This window comes from Eubalaena glacialis, chromosome 2 (genome assembly GCF_028564815.1).
Source record: "Eubalaena glacialis isolate mEubGla1 chromosome 2, mEubGla1.1.hap2.+ XY, whole genome shotgun sequence".
Lineage (NCBI taxonomy): Eukaryota > Metazoa > Chordata > Mammalia > Artiodactyla > Balaenidae > Eubalaena > Eubalaena glacialis.
This window is the reverse complement of record NC_083717.1, coordinates 158488715-158507417: the sequence shown is the minus strand read 5'-3', so window position 1 is coordinate 158507417 and position 18703 is coordinate 158488715. Positions and strand designations below refer to the sequence as shown.

Genomic DNA, 18703 nt, shown 5'->3' with positions numbered 1-18703 from the left:
TCTTACTTAACACCTCAACGTTTCCCCACAAATCTCTGAGCTCACACTCTTTCAACTAAACCTATGCTAGTCAATATGTCTCTCAATTCTCTTGGCAACTTGTTCTTTTATACAAATTGTATACAAAAATATGACTTGCATATCTTAAAAATGTGATGTAAACAAAAAGAACAATACTGTTAAATTACTGTTCATAATCACAAAATTATACTTTTAAATATAGGAGTTATTTAAAATCCCTTTCATTACGAGAAGGGCATTACAATGCAAGTAATTCACATTAAAAGGCATTCTATTCAACAGATATGTTGATTGGTGGGCCAGTTTTGCCAGTGTTTTAATTCACATGTAATTCGTGTAGACCCTGTGTCAGCAACAACAGTAATACTACTTTATCTGAAAAATGATAAACTATTTCCATTTATATGTTCTGTGATTATTTTACGGTTCTCAAATTTTAGTCCTTTACAGAAAAAAAAATAAAGCATGTTGATAAACTGCAATTTGCCATAACACAGTCTCTCCAAATCTTAGTATAAAACACAAGACATGTTTTTTGCACACTCTACTTTGATAGAACAACCAAATTTGTAATTGATTTCTTTATTTTATTAGATTTGTCAATATACATGGCAGCTTTCTCAAATCTCAAAGTTCCAAAAGTATGTCATTTTAAAGGTGAAAAATCATTTTCCTTTAGATGTCATATTCCTAGAAAGCTACTAAAGTCTATTTATAAACAAAAATAATTCATAAACTAACACACTTTAGAAATCAGAATATTTTAAATTACTTTAAATGAATACAAGATATGCCTTTTTAATTAACTATCATAGTTAAATTTAATATCACAAAACAAAATGACTTGTCCCCACTAATTTCTCAAGTGGGGTAAAGTCATTGGGTTTTACACTTAATATAAGTTTTAAATGTGATTGTTAAATGATAATATTTTATCAATTATAGGAAATATTCATTTATAGGAATTTCCTTAGGTTCATCAATCTTTTTAGGCCAAGTTTGAGCCCATGTCAACCTTCAAGGTTAGATTCAGTGCACCTAACCTGCCTATTAAGTTGTCAATTTAAGAATACGAATTTCATTGATAAGACAGGGAATAAACAGTGGCTAAATCACTGTTCAACTTACAAAAAAAAAAAAAGCTACAGTGAATGGAATAGTTTCAAATAACTAATTATTTAAAACAAAAAAATTTTTTTTAAAAATTTAAACAGGAATGGCCAATGATGTTGGGTTTAAAATTTCACAGGGTAACCTTAGGAAAAAAAAAAAAACACATAAAAATAGTGAAGTCATCACCTTATTGATAAAAAACTAAACTTTAATAGTCACTGAAGGGGTAACAACCACTTGTAGTCTACATTTAAAAGTAATTTTAATCATAGCTAAAACAAACTAAAAACAAAGAATTCTATTAAAAATAACAAAAATGATAAACATTTAATAACACCTAAAATGTAGATAAAGATCCTAAACAAAAATATTAAAGGTAAAGGGCCTTAAAATTTTTTTCAACAATTCATCTTATAAATTCATTTTCTAAATAGCTCATATCCTTTGCTTTGGTGTTTTGTCTCCTATCAGCTAAACATTATACAGTAGAAAATCACTTATGTTCTTTTCAAATGCTTGGCATTATAATGTGATCTCATATCTTTCCTCAAATTAAATTTTGCTCCACATATTCCACATGTATACAGGTGAACATCCATGTGCTGTTCCAACTGTTCATTATTTGGGAATATCTGAAAGCAGACCTGGCATATAGTCTCACCAGCAGATAAATGAGAAATCATATGCCGTACATGGTCATGTTTTCTGAAGTTGCCTTGATCACAAATGGAACAGACATACCTGGCCATGCCTTTGTGCATATCATTGTGGAGTCGCAACTGACGTTCCCTTAAAAACTGCTTTCCACATGTCTGACAAACAAACTGTTTTTCCTTGGTGTGAACAGTATAGTGTTCTCTTAAGTGACACCGCTGATAAAATCCTTTCCCACACAGATTACAAAAATGCTTTCGTCTGTGATCCCTTTCATTCTCTTCCATGATGGCACTCTTGAACATATCTTGGTCTAGGCAGCTAGACATATGTTCAACCACTAGATTTTCAGTTTCAAAACGCTGGCCACAATTAGGACATCGAAAAGGACAGGCAGAATGTTTAAATAACTGCTTTTTTTGGATATTGTTTATCTGGAAATGATTGTCCCTAAAATCATCCAACATTTCAACAAACATATCCCTGATTTCAGACTGTTCGTCAGGATTCTCTTCCATGTCCATTTTCTCCTCAGTACTTCCTAACCCGTTCATTGTCAGGTCTTGGGGCTCTCCACATCTCTGGGCATGTTCCTGAAGCTGTCTACCCTTCACAAGTATTTGTCCACATTTGCCACATGCACAGATATTTTCGATGTGTTTGGCTAAGTAATGAGATGACAGGTCCTCCTCAGTTATCGTGAGCCCACACAACTCACAGGATGCGTTTTCAGTATCCTCTTGTACTGGACTGCTGTTGTTAGGGGGCCTCATATTTTCTAAACCACCTCTTTCATCAGTGTTTATTGACATCCGAGGTTTTAGAGCTTTCCTCCCACTTTTTTTAATACTGACATCTTCTTCAACATAGCATCTATAAAATGGCTCTTCAGGTTCATCTTCTAATTCATCATTGTCAGTGGACTCATTACAGTCTTTATCAGTAACTTTAATAATGTTAAAGTCTTTCAGTTCATCTGTAGGGATATCTTCTGGTTCCATCTTGATAATGATTCTTTTCCTCTCAGCAGCTCTGCTTTTTTCTTCACTGGCTAGTTCAGACTCCACTGTGCTACTTTTTCTGCTTCCAGTGGTTGAAGTTGAGTCATCAGCAGCCTGGCTCGTGTCTCCTCTGTATTTGTCCATCTGTGCAGAAAATGTTTTAGAAGAATCCTTTTCAACAAATTCAGCTTTGATATTACTGTCTTTTCCATCTCTAATATCCACTATTCTGTGGTAGGATCTTGTATTTTGGTATGAATGTCTGTTAGTACAGGTTAGCACATGCTCATCTAGTAATTTCTCACAGCTAAAGCCAAATCCACAACTATCACAGGTAAAACTCCGTCCAAAGCGTCGTGAGACACGTTCTTTCGGAGTAGATAATTTGGACACAGAACTCTTTTTACATACATCAAATAATGGTTCAGGAAAATTACCTAATTGCAAAGACTCTTCATCAGGCTCTCTATTATGTGGTGTATTTACTGTTGAACTCGGCTCTGCACACCATCTATTGGCTTCACTGCCATTTCTAGCCACAGTGTCTTCATACATTCTTACCCCAAATATCATTTTGCTGTTCTGGTTGCTAGAAGCAGAAGATGAACATTTTGAACTAGAACAATCTGCATCCTGTATGTCTTCTAAACAGTCAGGAACATTGTACAGCTGTAGGTAGTTCATTGCCACTTTAAACTGCTCAAAACTGGAAGGAGCCGTCATAATTTTTCCTAAATACATAAACTGCAAAATGAGATCAAAACACTCGGCACTAATTTTCATGTTGCTGAGATTCAGCTGTGCAGTACTATGCTGATGATTCATGAAAAACATTCTAAAATAGGAGCTACAGGCAGCTAGAACTGCTTTGTGTGCTTGAAAGTAAATGTCATCAATTGCAATACAACAGTCACAGAGGAAACCCCATTCCCTTTGGTTGTTGAGCTGCTGAAGGACGTAGCTGCTGTGGCTGGGCTTTGCCATCTTCTATTAATTAGAGACCTATGTAAAACAAAAATATTAAAGTCAGACAAGATATCAGAAAAGCACTTAAAAAAAAAGAATAGGGCTTCCCTGGTGGCACAGTGGTTAAGAATCCGCCTGCCAATGCAGGGAACATGGGTTCGAGCCCTGGTCCGGGAAGATCCCACATGCCACGGAGCAACTAAGCCCGTGCACCACAACTACTGAGCCTGCGCTCTAGAGCCCACGAGCCACAACTACTGAGCCCGCGTGCCACAACTACTGAAACCCGCGCGCCTGCAGCCCGTGCTCCCCAACAAGAGAAGCCGCAGCAATGAGAAGCCTGTGCACCGCAACAAAGAGTAGCCCCTGCTCACCGCAACTAGAGAAAGCCCGCGCGCAGCAACGAAGACCCAATGCAGCCAAAAATAAATAAATAAATAATTTTTTTAAAAAAAGAATAATTTTGATCATGACCTGTGACTTGTGTGAATTTACTATTACAATCAAGGTATGACTAGCTTTCCAGTCTAATGTAGCAAAGCGCAATAACATATACCTGAATCATTTTTAAAACTTGAAGGTGAAGATACCCAGCCATTTATTCAAGCATCTCGTTTTTATTTTAAGAAATACAAGCAAAGGTATCAAAAGCAAAAACCATACAGTCTTGGTTTCATTACGCCTTTAGGTGAAAATGTATACTAAATTTGAAAGGAAAAAAGACACTAGTTTAAAAGTACTTGAAGGATACAAACAATGAAAGTTAAATAAAATAGCAATTTAAACTGAAAGTTAGTAATTCAGTCGCAGAGTATTAAAAACTTCTTAGATGACTGATATAAAGGAATGATTGCTCATCCTTAAGTGTGATAGGGGTATTTTGGTTGTGTTAAAAGCATCCTTATCTTTTAGATACACAGACTGCTGTATTTATTGATGAAATATCTAAGATATGCTTGCAAATAATCCAGTGGGGTGGGTGTGGGGGCTATAGATGATACAAAACTGGCCATGTGTTGAGAACTATTGACGCTAGGAGGCAGATATAGTTCTATTTTTGCATGGTTGAAAATTTCCTTAGAAAAATTCTATTTACAAAAGCTTATTAGATTACATGGAAATGGCACCAAGCAAATAGGTTTGATCAATGCTCCTCTCTTTTCTTGATTATTGGAGAGGCAATAATTCTGTAGAGTCAGAGTATCTGTCTTATATTGCTTGGCTTGCACTTTACAGTATAAAGAAGCAGTGGATCTATTTGGGAAGGAGATATCTATCCTTAGATTGTAAATTTTTCTTCACTTTTCAATCATTAAAAAAAGAATACAAAAGTAACACATGCTCATTGAAAAAAACTGAAACATAAAAGTACATAGAATAAAAACACACCTTAGGTCGCACACCTCTTTCCAGAGGTAACCTCTCCAATTGTATATCTTCAAATCTGTTTATGCTATACCTACAGAGTCAACAGCTATTGAGTACCTACTACATGCCAGGCACATAGTTTTGCTTTTGTTGTTGTTTTTGTTTGTTTTTTACCTAAATGGTATTGTACTGTATATACCTTTCTGCAACCAGTTTTCTTCACTTATCAACATATAAATATTTTTAATGTATGGAGCTGACAATGAATAAAGAAGAGAGGACAGGAGAATATTAAAAGTACTGTAAGTCCTATTACATTACAAAGCTAAAATAAGATAAAATTTTAGCCTTAATTTTTAATCTGTATACATAAAACTTCAGAATCTATCATCTACTCAAAAACAAGTTCTTACACAATTTGAACATAAAAAGAACATTTAACAAGCTGTTCAGAGAAATAAAACGTTCACTCTTCAGTCCACAAACCCTTCATTCCCTACAGTAGAAATTAAAAGATTATCTAACTTTACTTACTTCCACTTGTTTTTTATAAACTGTTTGTCCCAGATCACATGGATGACATACCCCTTTCCCCAACTACCTAAGGCCACTCTGCCTCCTTCTTCCTGCCTGAAGACAGGGTTACACAGTAGGCATGTGCACCTGGGGAAATGAAGGTGGCTTATAATGAGACCTGCTGCCTTCCTAAACTTGCAACCTCTAGGCCTTTTCTGTAAGCCAAATCAAGTATTTCAAGAAGGTACAACATTTCAACCTTGTGTAACTCACATATCTGTACTAGAATTGAAGAGTCATGTTCAGTATGTACCCATATACAAAATGCAATATATGCGCAGATCTTTATCAATGTGTTATTTATAACTTGAAATGCCTCGCAATAAGGTAGTTGTAAGTAAACCAAGGTAAATCTACTTCTTAAAATTCACCATCATGTGGCCTTTATGAAAATTATATTTATGAATGAAGGCTGTAGAAGAAAATGAGAAAAGTTTTCAGGATGGAAAGTCAAGTAAATAAACACAGGCTATGAAATTATGTAACAATTACAATTACATAAAACAAATCCAAACAACAAAACCTTATTCAAAGGGTTAAAACACACACACACACACACAGAGAAAAATACTGACCCCAAGCCCATTTTATGTAGGATGATATTTCTAGGTCTATAGACATTTTACAGGATTCAGAGAGACCTTTAATGAAAAAAGAGGTAGAGGGATAGATATTATCTCAATTTTTTTTCCCTAGTAATCAGAGTTGTTCAAAAATGAAACGAACTCATCTAGAGGATAATGAGTGCCCCGTGTAGAAGCAGGGATGAAATAATGTTGAGGACAGTATGGTACAGTGAAAAGAGCACAGGCTTTGGATCAGACAGGCCTGAGTTCCAACCTAGCTTTGCCACCTTAGGTAACTTGTTTGTCCTCATTGACTCCAAGTTTCCTGAACTGTCAAAGAGGGGATAATAATACCTCAAAAAAGTGGCATGGACATATATACACCACCAAATGTAAAACAGCTAGTGGGAAGCAGCTGCATAGCATAGCTGTACGGTGATCAGCTCGGTGCTTTGTGACCACCTAGAGGGGTGGAATAGGGAGGGTGAGAGGGAGACACAAGAGGGAGGAGATATGGGGATATATGTATATGTATAGCTGATTCACTTTGTTATATAGCAGAAACTAACACACCATTGTAAAGCAATTATACTCCAATAAAGATGTTAAGAAATAATAATAATACCTCCAAAAACATATCAAACATTAGGGTTCACAGGAGCAATGTGTAAACTGTATAGTGCTTGGCACATGATAATTAACGGAAGTAACAGTGGCAATTGTGACGGTGGTGATGCTTCCTTAAGCATAGGAGGTAAGTGTGACGAGATAATCTTACAGTTTCCTTCCATATAAGAGTCCAGCAGTATGAAAGCCAATAGTTTATCTGTTAAAACTTTCAGGTTTTAAATGCCCTGTGCTTGAAATAATGACATGAAGAGCTTAAAAGTTCCAAGGACCCTTCTAATCTAAAGGAAAAGTAGTTTTATGGTCAGCAACCAAAATTAATGCAGCTACATAGAAGACCGATATGATAGACACATCTGTAGCTATAGTCATAATTCAATTAAATTAGTGAACATACATTCTGTATTAACATAAACAAGACACTAAAGCATATAAGAGGATCAACAGCATTTTAACACACATTTATTAATTCAACAAACATCTGTTGAGTATTTTGGTGTACCAGGCACTGTATAAAGTACTGAGAATCAGCAACAGCATAGGTATTCTATAATCTCAAGGATACCTCACTGAGGGGAATTTTAACTTGTTCTAGATGAGTGACTTCATTGAACAGGTACTCAGCAGAGTGCCTACCCTGTACGTGAAGGCACTGTGCTGTGGTGGAGAGAACAGGGCTCCGGGTCAGACACACCCGGGTATGAATCCCACTGCCTCCACATCCCTCTGTATTTCTATCTTCGCCTCATACGGCTGGAAGCTGAACAAGTACCTTTTTGTCAAAAATTAATGTTAATACTACAGCTCCTAGGCTGCCCTAAAACTGTAGTTTCTATAATGTTATTATGCAAATGCCCAAGTTCTGAGTAAAGTGGATTTTAGGGAGAGTAACTTTTAATAGCAATCATTCACACATTAGTACCAACAACTTTGTTCTTGTTACACCTCATTCAGAAAAGCTTTAAGAAGGCTTAATAACAGCAAAACAAAAACAAATAAACAAAAAGGCGGGAGGTGGAATCATGGGTGAAGGATCTAAATTCCTGTGAGACTTTTAGCTTGTTATGTCTTGAGAATAATTTTTGCATTAAAATGTTTGTATTTCACTCACTTTTATTAATTAAACAATAATTTCATTCAAATTCCAAAAGAGGTTTGCTCTCTTCAATTTAAAAAATATCCTTAATAATGCTACCCAAAAAACTTAGTGAACTTTGTTATACTAAAGCTTGTTACCTGTTTTTAATAATTGCTTATATTTCAATTCTTGTTTTTATAATGACATTCTGTGATTGCTTTTGTTTGTGTTACTAGCTACATCACTGGTAGAACAAGTTTGTACAGCTAGAAGTTCTTCAAGGGCTGGGGTTGAGAGCAGAAACTTCAAACGTGATCCAAAGCCAAGGGTTCTCCTAAGGCTAGGATACCCAGTGTGGATGCAGTTCTCCAGAGGAATAAGGAGGTAGGTGATGCAAAAAAGTTTACACTGAATTTTAAAAATTTTACTTTGAAAAAGTTTAACCAGCTCATCTCAAATTCAAAAACAGCTACCAAACACATTAAGAATATTCAGTAATTTAGATATTCATAGGCTTTTAGAGCTTAGAGATCTAATCTAGTCCAACATGCTTATTTCATAGAAGAAGGACAAAGATGTTGTGCAATGTTATCAAGGGTTAACTGTGGTAAAGTATTATAGGTACTAGGATTCCTGCCCACCCAGCACGGTACTAACCACTGAACTGTGGTTACTACATGCTCCTTGGTATTATGCAGTGTACTCCCATATGTAAAGAACAGTCAGCAAGGACTGGGCATGAGTCCTTAACACAGGGTTTGTTAAGGCCCTTGCACAAGAAACTACGCCCTCTGAACTCTATCTGTAATGTGGTTATATCTGTATATGCACATCTAGTCTCACTCAGTAGACGTGTTCCCTAAGTTATACTCTGTAAGCTGTTTCAGTAAATTTCTCACTGACACAGTAAGGTTTCAGAAATACTTTTCCTTCATTGCTAAATCTCTTAAATGGAAAAAAAGTTTTGCTGGACGTTTCTTTTGCCCTAGCCTTAGTGAAATGATAATTTAAGGATCTATAAATAAGCATATAAAGTGAATGAAGAAGCAACTTAAAGGAATTTTTGAGTGACTCCTTCCATAAGGCAAACAACCACCCTCTGTGTCCCAGACTTGCATTATCAAGGACATTCCCCTGAGAACGATTTGCATAGCCTCAGTGAGTCTACAGTTCAGCGTCCCAATCTCTGAACTACTAACAATTACCTCTGGGTCTCAAGGGACATTTAAGTACATACATTCATTTCCTCGTACCTATTTCTATGTCTTATATGACTGAATGTATGTATATGGATTTAACCTGTGGGCTATAGACTGACTAGCTTCTTAAGAAGCTTGAAATGTAGTGAAAGGATTCTCTCCTGTTTACAAATCAGAGTATCAGAATGTACTGAACACCTACAATGTTCCCAACATGGCATAAAGCATTGAGGTGGAGGGTGGAGAAGGATGGTATACAGTAATATGTAATATGTAATATGAGGGATTACATTTTATACCAAGAAACTATTTGAGAAAAATTAAGTACTGAATTATATTGAATAAAGTTCAGTATGCATTTAGAAAAAACATGAATTGTACTAGAACAGTAGTGGGCTTTAGGAAGGATTTGAGTGAAGTCTTGATGAATGAGTAGAAGAAAGAAAAATAGAAAGCGGTGTGGGGAAGGCATTTCAGGTATCTGTATTGGTATGTACGTAAAAAATTGGGGAGAGGTACACAGCAGCATAAACAAAAGCTTGGAAATGTAATGGGAGGGAAGGTAAATTTGTTTTACTGGCCTTAGGACCAATGTGCCAGGATCTAGTTTAAGCAGGTGTGTGTGTGTGTGTGTGTGTGTGTGTGTGTATGTGTGTGTGTGATATATCTGCTTAGACTAGAGCCTGGCATATCAATAGTAAGATATATATATATACACACATATATGAATATATATTGTGTATTATATATAAAACATGTATGTATGCATGTAAATATGTATCTCATTTTATCATTTAATCCTCATAACAAACTCTACAAAGTATGTACTGTTTTAAGACCCATTTCCAGATAAGAAAACAGAACACAATGTTATACAACCTTCCTAAGGCCACAGAGGACTGGGTGAGATTAGAACACAAGCAATATGACTCTTGAGCCTGAGATCATAGCCTTAACGACTTTGCCACCTATAAAAATAAGGTCACCTTGACAAAATTCTTTCCTAGAATTCCATTTTCCAGGGTATACAGTGTTCCAATCTCTAAATTTAAACTTAAGAAAATTCTTTAGGTTTTCTCCTTGAGATTTCCAGTAAGAACTGGCTGTACAGGCTCACAAAGATAAAAGGTTTTAATTCTAGGCACTGAAATTGGACAGACATGATCAAGTTTAGAAAATTTTATTCACTTTTTTTTAATTTTATTTATTTATTTATTTTTGGCTGTGTTGGGTCTTCGTTTCTGTGCGAGGGCTTTCTCTAGTTGCGGCAAGCGGGGGCCACTCTTCATCGCGGTGTGCGGGCCTCTCACTTTCGCGGCCTCTCTCGTTGCGGAGCACAGGCTCCAGACGCACAGGCTCAGTAGTTGTGGCTCACGGGCCCAGTTGCTCCGCGGCATGTGGGATCTTCCCAGACCAGGGCTCGAACCCGTGTCCCCTGCATTGGCAGGCAGACTCTCAACCACTGCGCCACCAGGGAAGCCCCTATTCACTTTTTAGAACAAGCATCCTGGCTGATTATTAGACTGCAAATTCAGTACTTAGTACAGGAAGTTCTGAAATTATAACTGGGTTATGTTCCAAAACTTTATTTTTAAGTTAGTTATTTGGAACTTGAAACACATATTCCCATAGAAACAAAGCTATAAATGGTGGCTCCATTCTGTGCTCACACCCTAAAGTCTTTAAAAACCCAAATGTAGCTGTGTGTTCATTCGTCCTAACTGTGCTGTAGTAGTACTTGCATCTTTAGGACTAACGGAGGGACTGTACAGCAATGCCTACTACACTCAACTCTCCAGGATGGGGACGAGGCTAAATGGCCTTTGTGTTCCCCGTGCCTAGCACACTGCCCATGTAGTTGGCACTTAATGCATGCTTGTTAAATGAAAGTGTTAAAAAAGAGCCCAGGGAGCAGACACCGATAGATTTGAATACCAGCTCTACTACTTATTCAGCTACGAATTTTCTTCACCTCTCTAAGCCTGCTTTCCTCATGTATTAAATAGATAAAATCATACTTCTCACAGAACTCTTGTATAAACTAGAGATGACAAATGTTTGTCTTTTCAATCCAAGAGTAATAGGATTTTTCTTAAACATTAATGTCATCATTGTGAACAAAGTTCACAGAATTTTACCAAGTGATGATCAAGTTCAACCCACTACATCATAGATGAGAAAACAAATGGAGGCCCTGAGAGGTTAAGTCACATACTCAAGGTCACGTCTTGTTTTCATGGCTGACAGGATGGGACCTTGGTCTCCTCAATATTGGTCTAGGGCTCTTCCTTCTATTCTAACAGCCGCCCCCATATACAGCAACATGTAGCTGTCTGCTTGCTTCTCTGCATCAATTATGTCTTCCTGAAAAATAGGAGCTGTTCAAATTTGTAAGGGTTGTTTGCACCTGCACAAAATGGCCGGAGGCTGTTATGCTCTTGGAGACTGTAGTTTGTTGGATGGTTAGTATTTTTCTGTCTCCCTACTTGTCAGGCCAACAGCTGTCACTTGTAAAAGGTGTGCTGATCTCCTGCTGCCCGCCATTTCAATCTGTTATGGGTTATGAAATTAGACAAAAACTCATTGAAACTGAATCTACATAAATAATTTAATTTTCTGTGAGGACCTAGGGAAGTGTTCTATGAATAAGATAAGGTTTTAATTCATGCACTTTGTTTAATCTATCTTAATTGTTGACAGGCAACAAATTGCCTTACTCTTTCGCTTCAGGTCAGGCCACTGGATAGCTGGGGTTGTCAACCAAATAACTCTGAATAACTGAGGTGTTACTGTAGTTAAGCTGCTAGGTCTGGGAAATGAATTCGTCCACACAGAAAGCAAAGGGAACATAGTGGCTCCTGAAATTTTCCTCTCTTCCTCCAGGAGTGGAAGAGGAAAAGCATTTAATTCAGGCAGTCTAAATGTTGATCTGTTTATCCTAAAGAGGCAACATGGCATCTTCTGACCACCAGAGGGCACTGGGTGAAGAGCAGGCTTCTCTCAGCAAAAAGCAGCTTCACCAGGAAGTCCCTTTTTGCACGTGGCATTCGTATTCTTAGGGTTCATCTTGTGGAACTTCTATTCCAGCATACACATGCTGTGACTTTGTCTGGGACCCACCTAAAACTGCTCCTCCCCCTTCTCCAGCATGCACCAATCACCCGGGATACTTGGGAGTCACCTGGGATTTCTTCTTCATAATTAACTATTAAGTCTTGCCAGTTTTCTCACTAAATATTTCTCAGATTTGCCCCTCGATTCCATCTTTACCTTCCCTGTCCTCTGAGGCCTCTATCATTACTCCTGAATTATTACAATAGGCTCCTTAACTGGTCCCTCAAATCCATCCTTCACCCTCAGATGATTCATAAAGAACAAAAATCAGACCCTGTCATTCTGCTTCTGTGGGTCCTTTCACATACCCTCAGACTGAAGAGCAAACTCCTTCCCAAGGGATACAAAAGCCCTCCGTGCCCCGCCATCTAGTCTCCTATGTGGCTACTTCCTGCTTCAAACTTCTGTTCAAGCGGCATAAAACTGCTGGCCACCACCCCATCCTCCAAGCCCATATACTTCGTGTATTTCTTACCTCCATTTTTACTCATGCTGATTGGTTCTTCTGTCTGAACCGGCCACATATCTTTTAAGAATCAGTTTATCACCTCCTCCAGAAAGCCTTCTGCAAGACCTCCCTCTCCCACTGTTTTAGGTTTTGATATTACTCTGTGTATTATCTCCTTATTTTGCACTTATTATGCTATTTTTTTAATCATCAGAACAGCAACATAAAGTAGATGTTAAAGCACAGACTAACCAGACTGCCTGGGTTCAAATTCTGGCTCTGCCACTTATTAGGTGTGTGAACTTGAGCAGGTTGCATCCAATCTGTGCTTCAGTTCTCTCATCTGAGAATGGGGATTGTAATCCTTCCTAGGGTTTAGTTACTGTGAGACAGTGTGTCACGGAGCAAGTGCTAAATAAGAATAAGCTTCCACAATTACGTATATGTTGGTCTCCCCACTAGACTATGAGCAACTTGAAGGCCAATATTTTGGCTTGTTCGATTCTCTGCAACAGTGTGTGTACTCAGTAAATGTTGCTGCGTGAAAACTGGTGAGGCAAGGGGATATGGGGATATATGTATACATATAGCTGATTCACTTTGTTGTACAGCAGAAACTAACACAACATTGTAAAGCAATTATACTCCAATAAAGATACATATAAAAAAAAGAAAACTGGTGAGGCAGCTCTAAGATGATGGGAGGGACTACCCAGTTTCCTTCTTTCAGCAAGCCCACACATAGTATTTTTTAACTGTATTGTTTCCAATTGTGTAGCTCCAAGTGCTACTTTTTTAACTCTAACCAAAATCCTGAAAATTTCACCCTTATTTAAAGTCAATGAAACCAATAAAAAGAGTATCATAAAAAGTATGTTCATTCTAAGAAGTTTAACTCCATTTTTAAGTCTTAAATCTATTTAACATTTAAGATTTCCCCTCATCCCAAAGCAACTAACACAGCAAAAGCCTTCATGCTTTCATACATGCTATTCCCTTTGCTTAGAGCCTTTTCAACATCCAGCTCACTCTCTTCAGGAAGTTCTTTCTGATTCCAGGGTAAGGTAAGATGCCTCTTCTGTGCTTCCAAAACAGCCTATACCTACAACTATAGGGTGACAAATAATGTATCATCCAAACTGGGATGCTATGTCTATCATCACACTCGCGGCAGGGATTATAATGATATGGTTCCCCTGCTTTGCTGTAAGCTGCTTGAGATCATGGCACTGTCTTAGTCATCGCTGTATCCCCTGAGCCTCTAACAGTTGCCTGACATTTAGTTGATATTTGATCAGTTTTTGAATGAATAAGTGTTGAAGAAGGCAAGTTTTATTTTGCTTATCAATTTTTTGCATTATTTCAATTATGGCAACGTTTATATAGTAGTCAAAAATCTACAAAGTGATTTCCCATACATTATACAAATGATCCTTACAACAACCCCGAGGTAGGTATCTTTGTTATCCTCATTTTGTGAATGAGGAAACAGGTTCAGTGGTTGGTACTGAAGCGCCCATCTTGTAAGATGGGACTCAAACTCTGACCCTTTTGATTCAGAGCCCTAAGTTTCCATTTTTGTAAACCAGAAAACACTCTTTCTGGCAATGACTATTAACTTAAGTGTCCCCTTGGACATTCTAAGCCTCCCCGAGTCACCCCATTCTCATAAAGCCCCATATTGCAGGCAGAATGCCCTGCGCTCCCCATCTCCGCTTCCATCTTCTGACTCCCACGGCCCATCAGAGGAAGCCCTCCCCTAATACAGAAGATTTAAAGTGAGGATGGGGCTCTTCAGTTATCTCTAAAAAGGATCGCATGCATCTCACACAGACAACAAACAGAAAATCTGGTTGGCAATTTAATTCTTTCTTTAATTTGCCAATTTTATTTTGCAAATGATTTGTTCCCAACACTCTCAAATAACAAATGCTGTGATTTAACTTCTATGTATTATTTTGGGGATTTGTTTTCAGAACATCAACTACTTCACAGGTTACTCTTCTTGAATATACCAGGCTAAGGAATAAGTGATTCTGTACTCTAAGACTTCTTATACAGGTAACTATACATGGCACAATATGAGTATACTTAGAAATCTATCTTAAATATGTACCATCTCCTTCTAGGCCACATCTGAAAACCACTGTCATTAATCCCCTTCTTTCCTCTAATTTCCTTTCCTTGATGTTTGGTATGCTACCTCTGGATATAGATCAAGAGGGACCTCTCATCCCATAACAGCACAGGGATTATCTTGGCAGTGGCCTTAATGGCAAGTATACCCACTCCTTCCCAACTATAGATTATGAAACTCTTTACAAATGTGAGGGTTTTGTTTTGTTTTGTTTTAATGAGTTTGGCAAGTATAAATCAACCCATCAAAGGCTTGACACCAACATTAACATTAAAAGTGTGAGAACTAGCCCACCAAGCTACAGTAAGTACTTCATAAGGACAAACCTACAATAGCAGCCCTGTTGTATTTAAGCTCTCACATCTGTTACTTAATCATAGAATTTTAAATCAGTCCAATGCAAAACATTCCCTTTCCTCTACCTGGCCAATTCTCACCAACCTGAGCAGTGAATAGAGAACATGAGCCCATGAATCATCACAGCCATCCCTAGCCAGGGTGAGGCACACACAGCAGCACAGTATGACCAAATGTTGCTTTCTCTCATTTTAAACAAGGAATTGACTGTTAACAGAGATTACCTCTGGGGAGTGGGAGTCAGAAATGACTTTCATTTTTGTTTTTTATGTACTTCGGTATAGGCTGAATTTTTACAAAGAGCATGAATTTTATATAAAAGCATTTCCATTTTGAGAAAAAAAGAGACACTAATCACTTTTAATTTGGTTCCCATAAGAGTATAAGAATAATGTCAATATTTTATGGTAAGAGATACCAGCACAAGAAGAAAAAATCAGGAGAAAAAAAATACTATAGACACCAAAATGACCTCTCAAGCAAATATATCTCAATTTTTTTCAAATATATCTCAATTCTTTTTTGGAAGACAACAGATTGTGGCTTAAAAGTAAAAATCTATGGAAAATTTTCTGCATTTTTATCCCAAATGGTTTCCTCCCCTTTGCGCCAGAAGCTTAATAGCAAAGGCTTAGCACTTTTCCTGGATGGAAGAGAGGCCTGAAAGCAGGCACTTCTTTTCTCTTGCACATTAGAATGGTTGTCCTGCAAGGAACACAGAGATACCCTTAAAAAGTTCCATGGACTATACCTTTCCCAGAGCCTGGCAAAAGAGGAGAATGAGGAAAGAGTACAAAAATTTAGCTGTGTTAAAGCGAAATCAAACACAAGGTCAAGAGCAAGTGGCTGAGACTGTGCTCTGCCCTGCTAAGGTCCTGGTTAAATACAGTTTCTCTTTTCTCTGACAATGATGCACCAGGGCTCCCCACTGCCTCCAATTTAGGCCGTGTTGGGGTAGGAAGAACAGAAAGGCTTCAGGTAAGGTTGCTCAACCTGAGTTATTTTTCTATACCATGAAAATTTGGTTGTAATGGAGAAATCTGCTTTTAAAATGAATGTAAGATGCTGATTGAAAGCTCTACTTGCAGACTGTCATTATTTTATCAATCTTTGGTAAAGCATTTCACCTCCACTATGCTTCAATTTTCTCTGTTTAAGATGAGGAAGCCCCATCTAGCTTCCAAATACGTTCAGTTATTATTGAGACTTTATTAGATATCCAGCAAGTGATTCAAAAGGAAAGTTTTGAGGTTCTGATGGCCAGCCATCATTCAAGCTTCATCGTTTTGTATTCCAAGTGTCCTCATCATATCCATTTGCAATGACAAAATTTCATAATTTCAAAGGAGCGGGTGGTGATTGCTTTGGAGTTATCATGAGAACTGCATCCTTCACCAAATCTGCTCCACAGTGTCTTGAACTTCAGCTCAAGAGGCTTATTCTAAGTCTCAGGAAGCCTGGGACCACTTCTTGGGATCGAGTGTCAAAGGGAAAATTGTTCCTGGCATAGTTTTCCTGCCGTGATACTGCATGGAAATATACTTAGGCCAATAAATAATCTGCGTGTACCTACCACGTTGAAGCTTGATTTAGGAATATTATTACACACAAATTCCATACTGTCCCCAGAAAACATCAAGGACTTTCATCAACATCTCCCTGACGCTCCCAATTTGGAAAATGTCATGTCAACCTTTCAGATCACGCAAACGCGCTGCTTAGGTAGGAAGGGAGACTGGGAGGGTGGCTAAGCTCAGACCCAAACCTACATATTTTAGCGGTAACAACTCCTGATCTACATCCAACACATTTACCGAACACTAACAGAACTTCTAGCAAGCGCCCACCACTGGAAGCGAAAGCACTCTTTTCCCAAGAAACATATCTTTCCACTGAAAATCCCCAAACCCGAGACCTACCACTTTTTACTTAACAAAAAGCTTGTGTGCCGGGAGGAGGGAGTGGGAAAAAGCGTGGCAAGAATTTGCACGGCTCTTACGCCTCCTCCCTCGGAGCGCGCCCAAGTCTGCGGCCTCGGGCTCCGGGACACTTCCCCTCCCACCCGCCACGGAGCCGCGGCTGTAAGTTGAGAGAAGCGGGCTCTGGGCACGTCAATCAACCGGGTCCTCCCGCCTCCCGTCTACACCTCCCCTCCCCCCTCAAAAAAATAAAGGCAGAGAAAGAAAGGAAAAAGAAGGTAACTAATTTGGGAACTAGTCTCCGTGGGGGCTTCGCCTCCGACCCAGAGAGGCCACACGTCCCCGACCAGGCGCGCCGGCGGGCGGCGGGATCAAGCAGGCGGCCCAGCAGCCACCCGTCGCCGGGTCCTCGCCGCGCGCCCGCCGCGCTCCGGCTCCCCGCACTGGTCGGCGCCGCTCCGGCCCCGCACTCCGCTAAGCCCGCGGCCCGCCGCCTTCCGGCCCGGGCCAAAGTTGCGCAAATAGCCCCACAAATGGCAAATACTCACCGGCCGCAGCAGGAACAGGGGCTGCGGAGATTTTAGGGAGTTTAAGGCAAATCGGCCACGGGAAAGGCGGGCGGAGGCAGAGGGGCCGAGAGCTGCAGTGGCGGCGGCGCGCGGCGCTCGGGCTGGGCTGCACGGAGAGGCTCTGGCTCTGCCAGGGACTGTGCTGCAACAAAGGACTTCCGCTGCCGCACAGCCGCGCCTGCCGCACCGCACTGAGCCGGCCCCGCTTACGCGGCGACTCCGGGTCTGCCCACCAGTTCGCTGCGGCGTCCGCCAGCCTTCCCCTCCCTCTCGACCGCCCACCCACTCCGCCGCTGGCTGCTAGGGGCACCCGCGGTCGCCTGTTTGTTGCAACAAGTTTTTGCGTCGGGCTCCGAGGAGGCTGGCGCAACCCGCACCGCGGGGGCCGGCGCGGCGGCGGCCTGACCACCCCTCTCGCCCCTTTCCCAAGGGTAAGCTTGGGACCTCCTCCTCCTCCTCTTGTTTGCACAGCTGGATGGGACTGGGCTCCTCCCGACTCCCGAAGGGCAGGATGCTGCTTTCCCACTCCGTTCAGATGTCAGACCCCGGCCCCAAAGGGCTCAGCAACTAGGCCTTCCCTCACAGTACGTCCCTGGCGTTCTGGGGGCGCCGGCACCCTTGCCCTGACCCGTGCGCGGCCAGTCGATTCAGGATCGCCCATTCCCCGCGCCTCCCCCACCCTTGCCTTCCGTAGGCCTGTCCGCCTCTGGCCTTGAGTCACTTCCCCCGCCATGCCCCACCCCGCCCAGCCGGCCTCCCCTCCCAGGCTCCCGTGGCTCAGCTTCCCTGGCCCCGCGCCCTCACCCCTCGTCCCGCGAACACGCGGGAGCATCCTTCCCCGCCCCCATCTCCTAACTGAGGGGGTGCCTGTGCTTTTGCACACCCTGGGGAAAGTCCCCGGGTCACGCGGTTGTGTGTGGGGAGCCTGACGCTCAAGCTCGTCTCCACGCTTCCGCCTACAGGGTCGCGACTAGCGACCGTGGCGAAGCC

The 18703-nt window shown here is 40.3% G+C and overlaps 1 protein-coding gene across 2 annotated transcripts; it reads right to left on the bottom strand.

Moving 5' to 3' along the window:
• Window positions 1-1527: 1527 nt before the first annotated feature.
• On the bottom strand, window positions 1528-18202 carry ZBTB1 (zinc finger and BTB domain containing 1). 2 transcript variants are annotated; one of them, XM_061180902.1, is made up of 2 exons: window positions 17693-18202; window positions 1528-3791 (listed from the first exon to the last, which is right to left on the bottom strand). In XM_061180902.1, the coding sequence occupies exon 2, from the start codon at window positions 3771-3773 to the stop codon at window positions 1632-1634; it is 2142 nt and encodes a 713-aa protein (XP_061036885.1). In that variant the 5' UTR covers window positions 3774-3791; window positions 17693-18202; the 3' UTR covers window positions 1528-1631. The 2 variants fall into 2 exon arrangements, with proteins under 2 accessions (XP_061036885.1, XP_061036886.1); XM_061180903.1 differs by lacking the exon at window positions 17693-18202 and adding an exon at window positions 12759-12928.
• Between the last annotated feature and the right edge of the window lie 501 nt (window positions 18203-18703).

What these genes read in the sequence shown, in the direction of transcription:
- ZBTB1 (XM_061180902.1), bottom strand. Translation starts at nt 3,773, where the DNA reads ATGGCAAAGCCCAGCCACAGCAGCTACGTCCTTCAGCAGCTCAACAAC.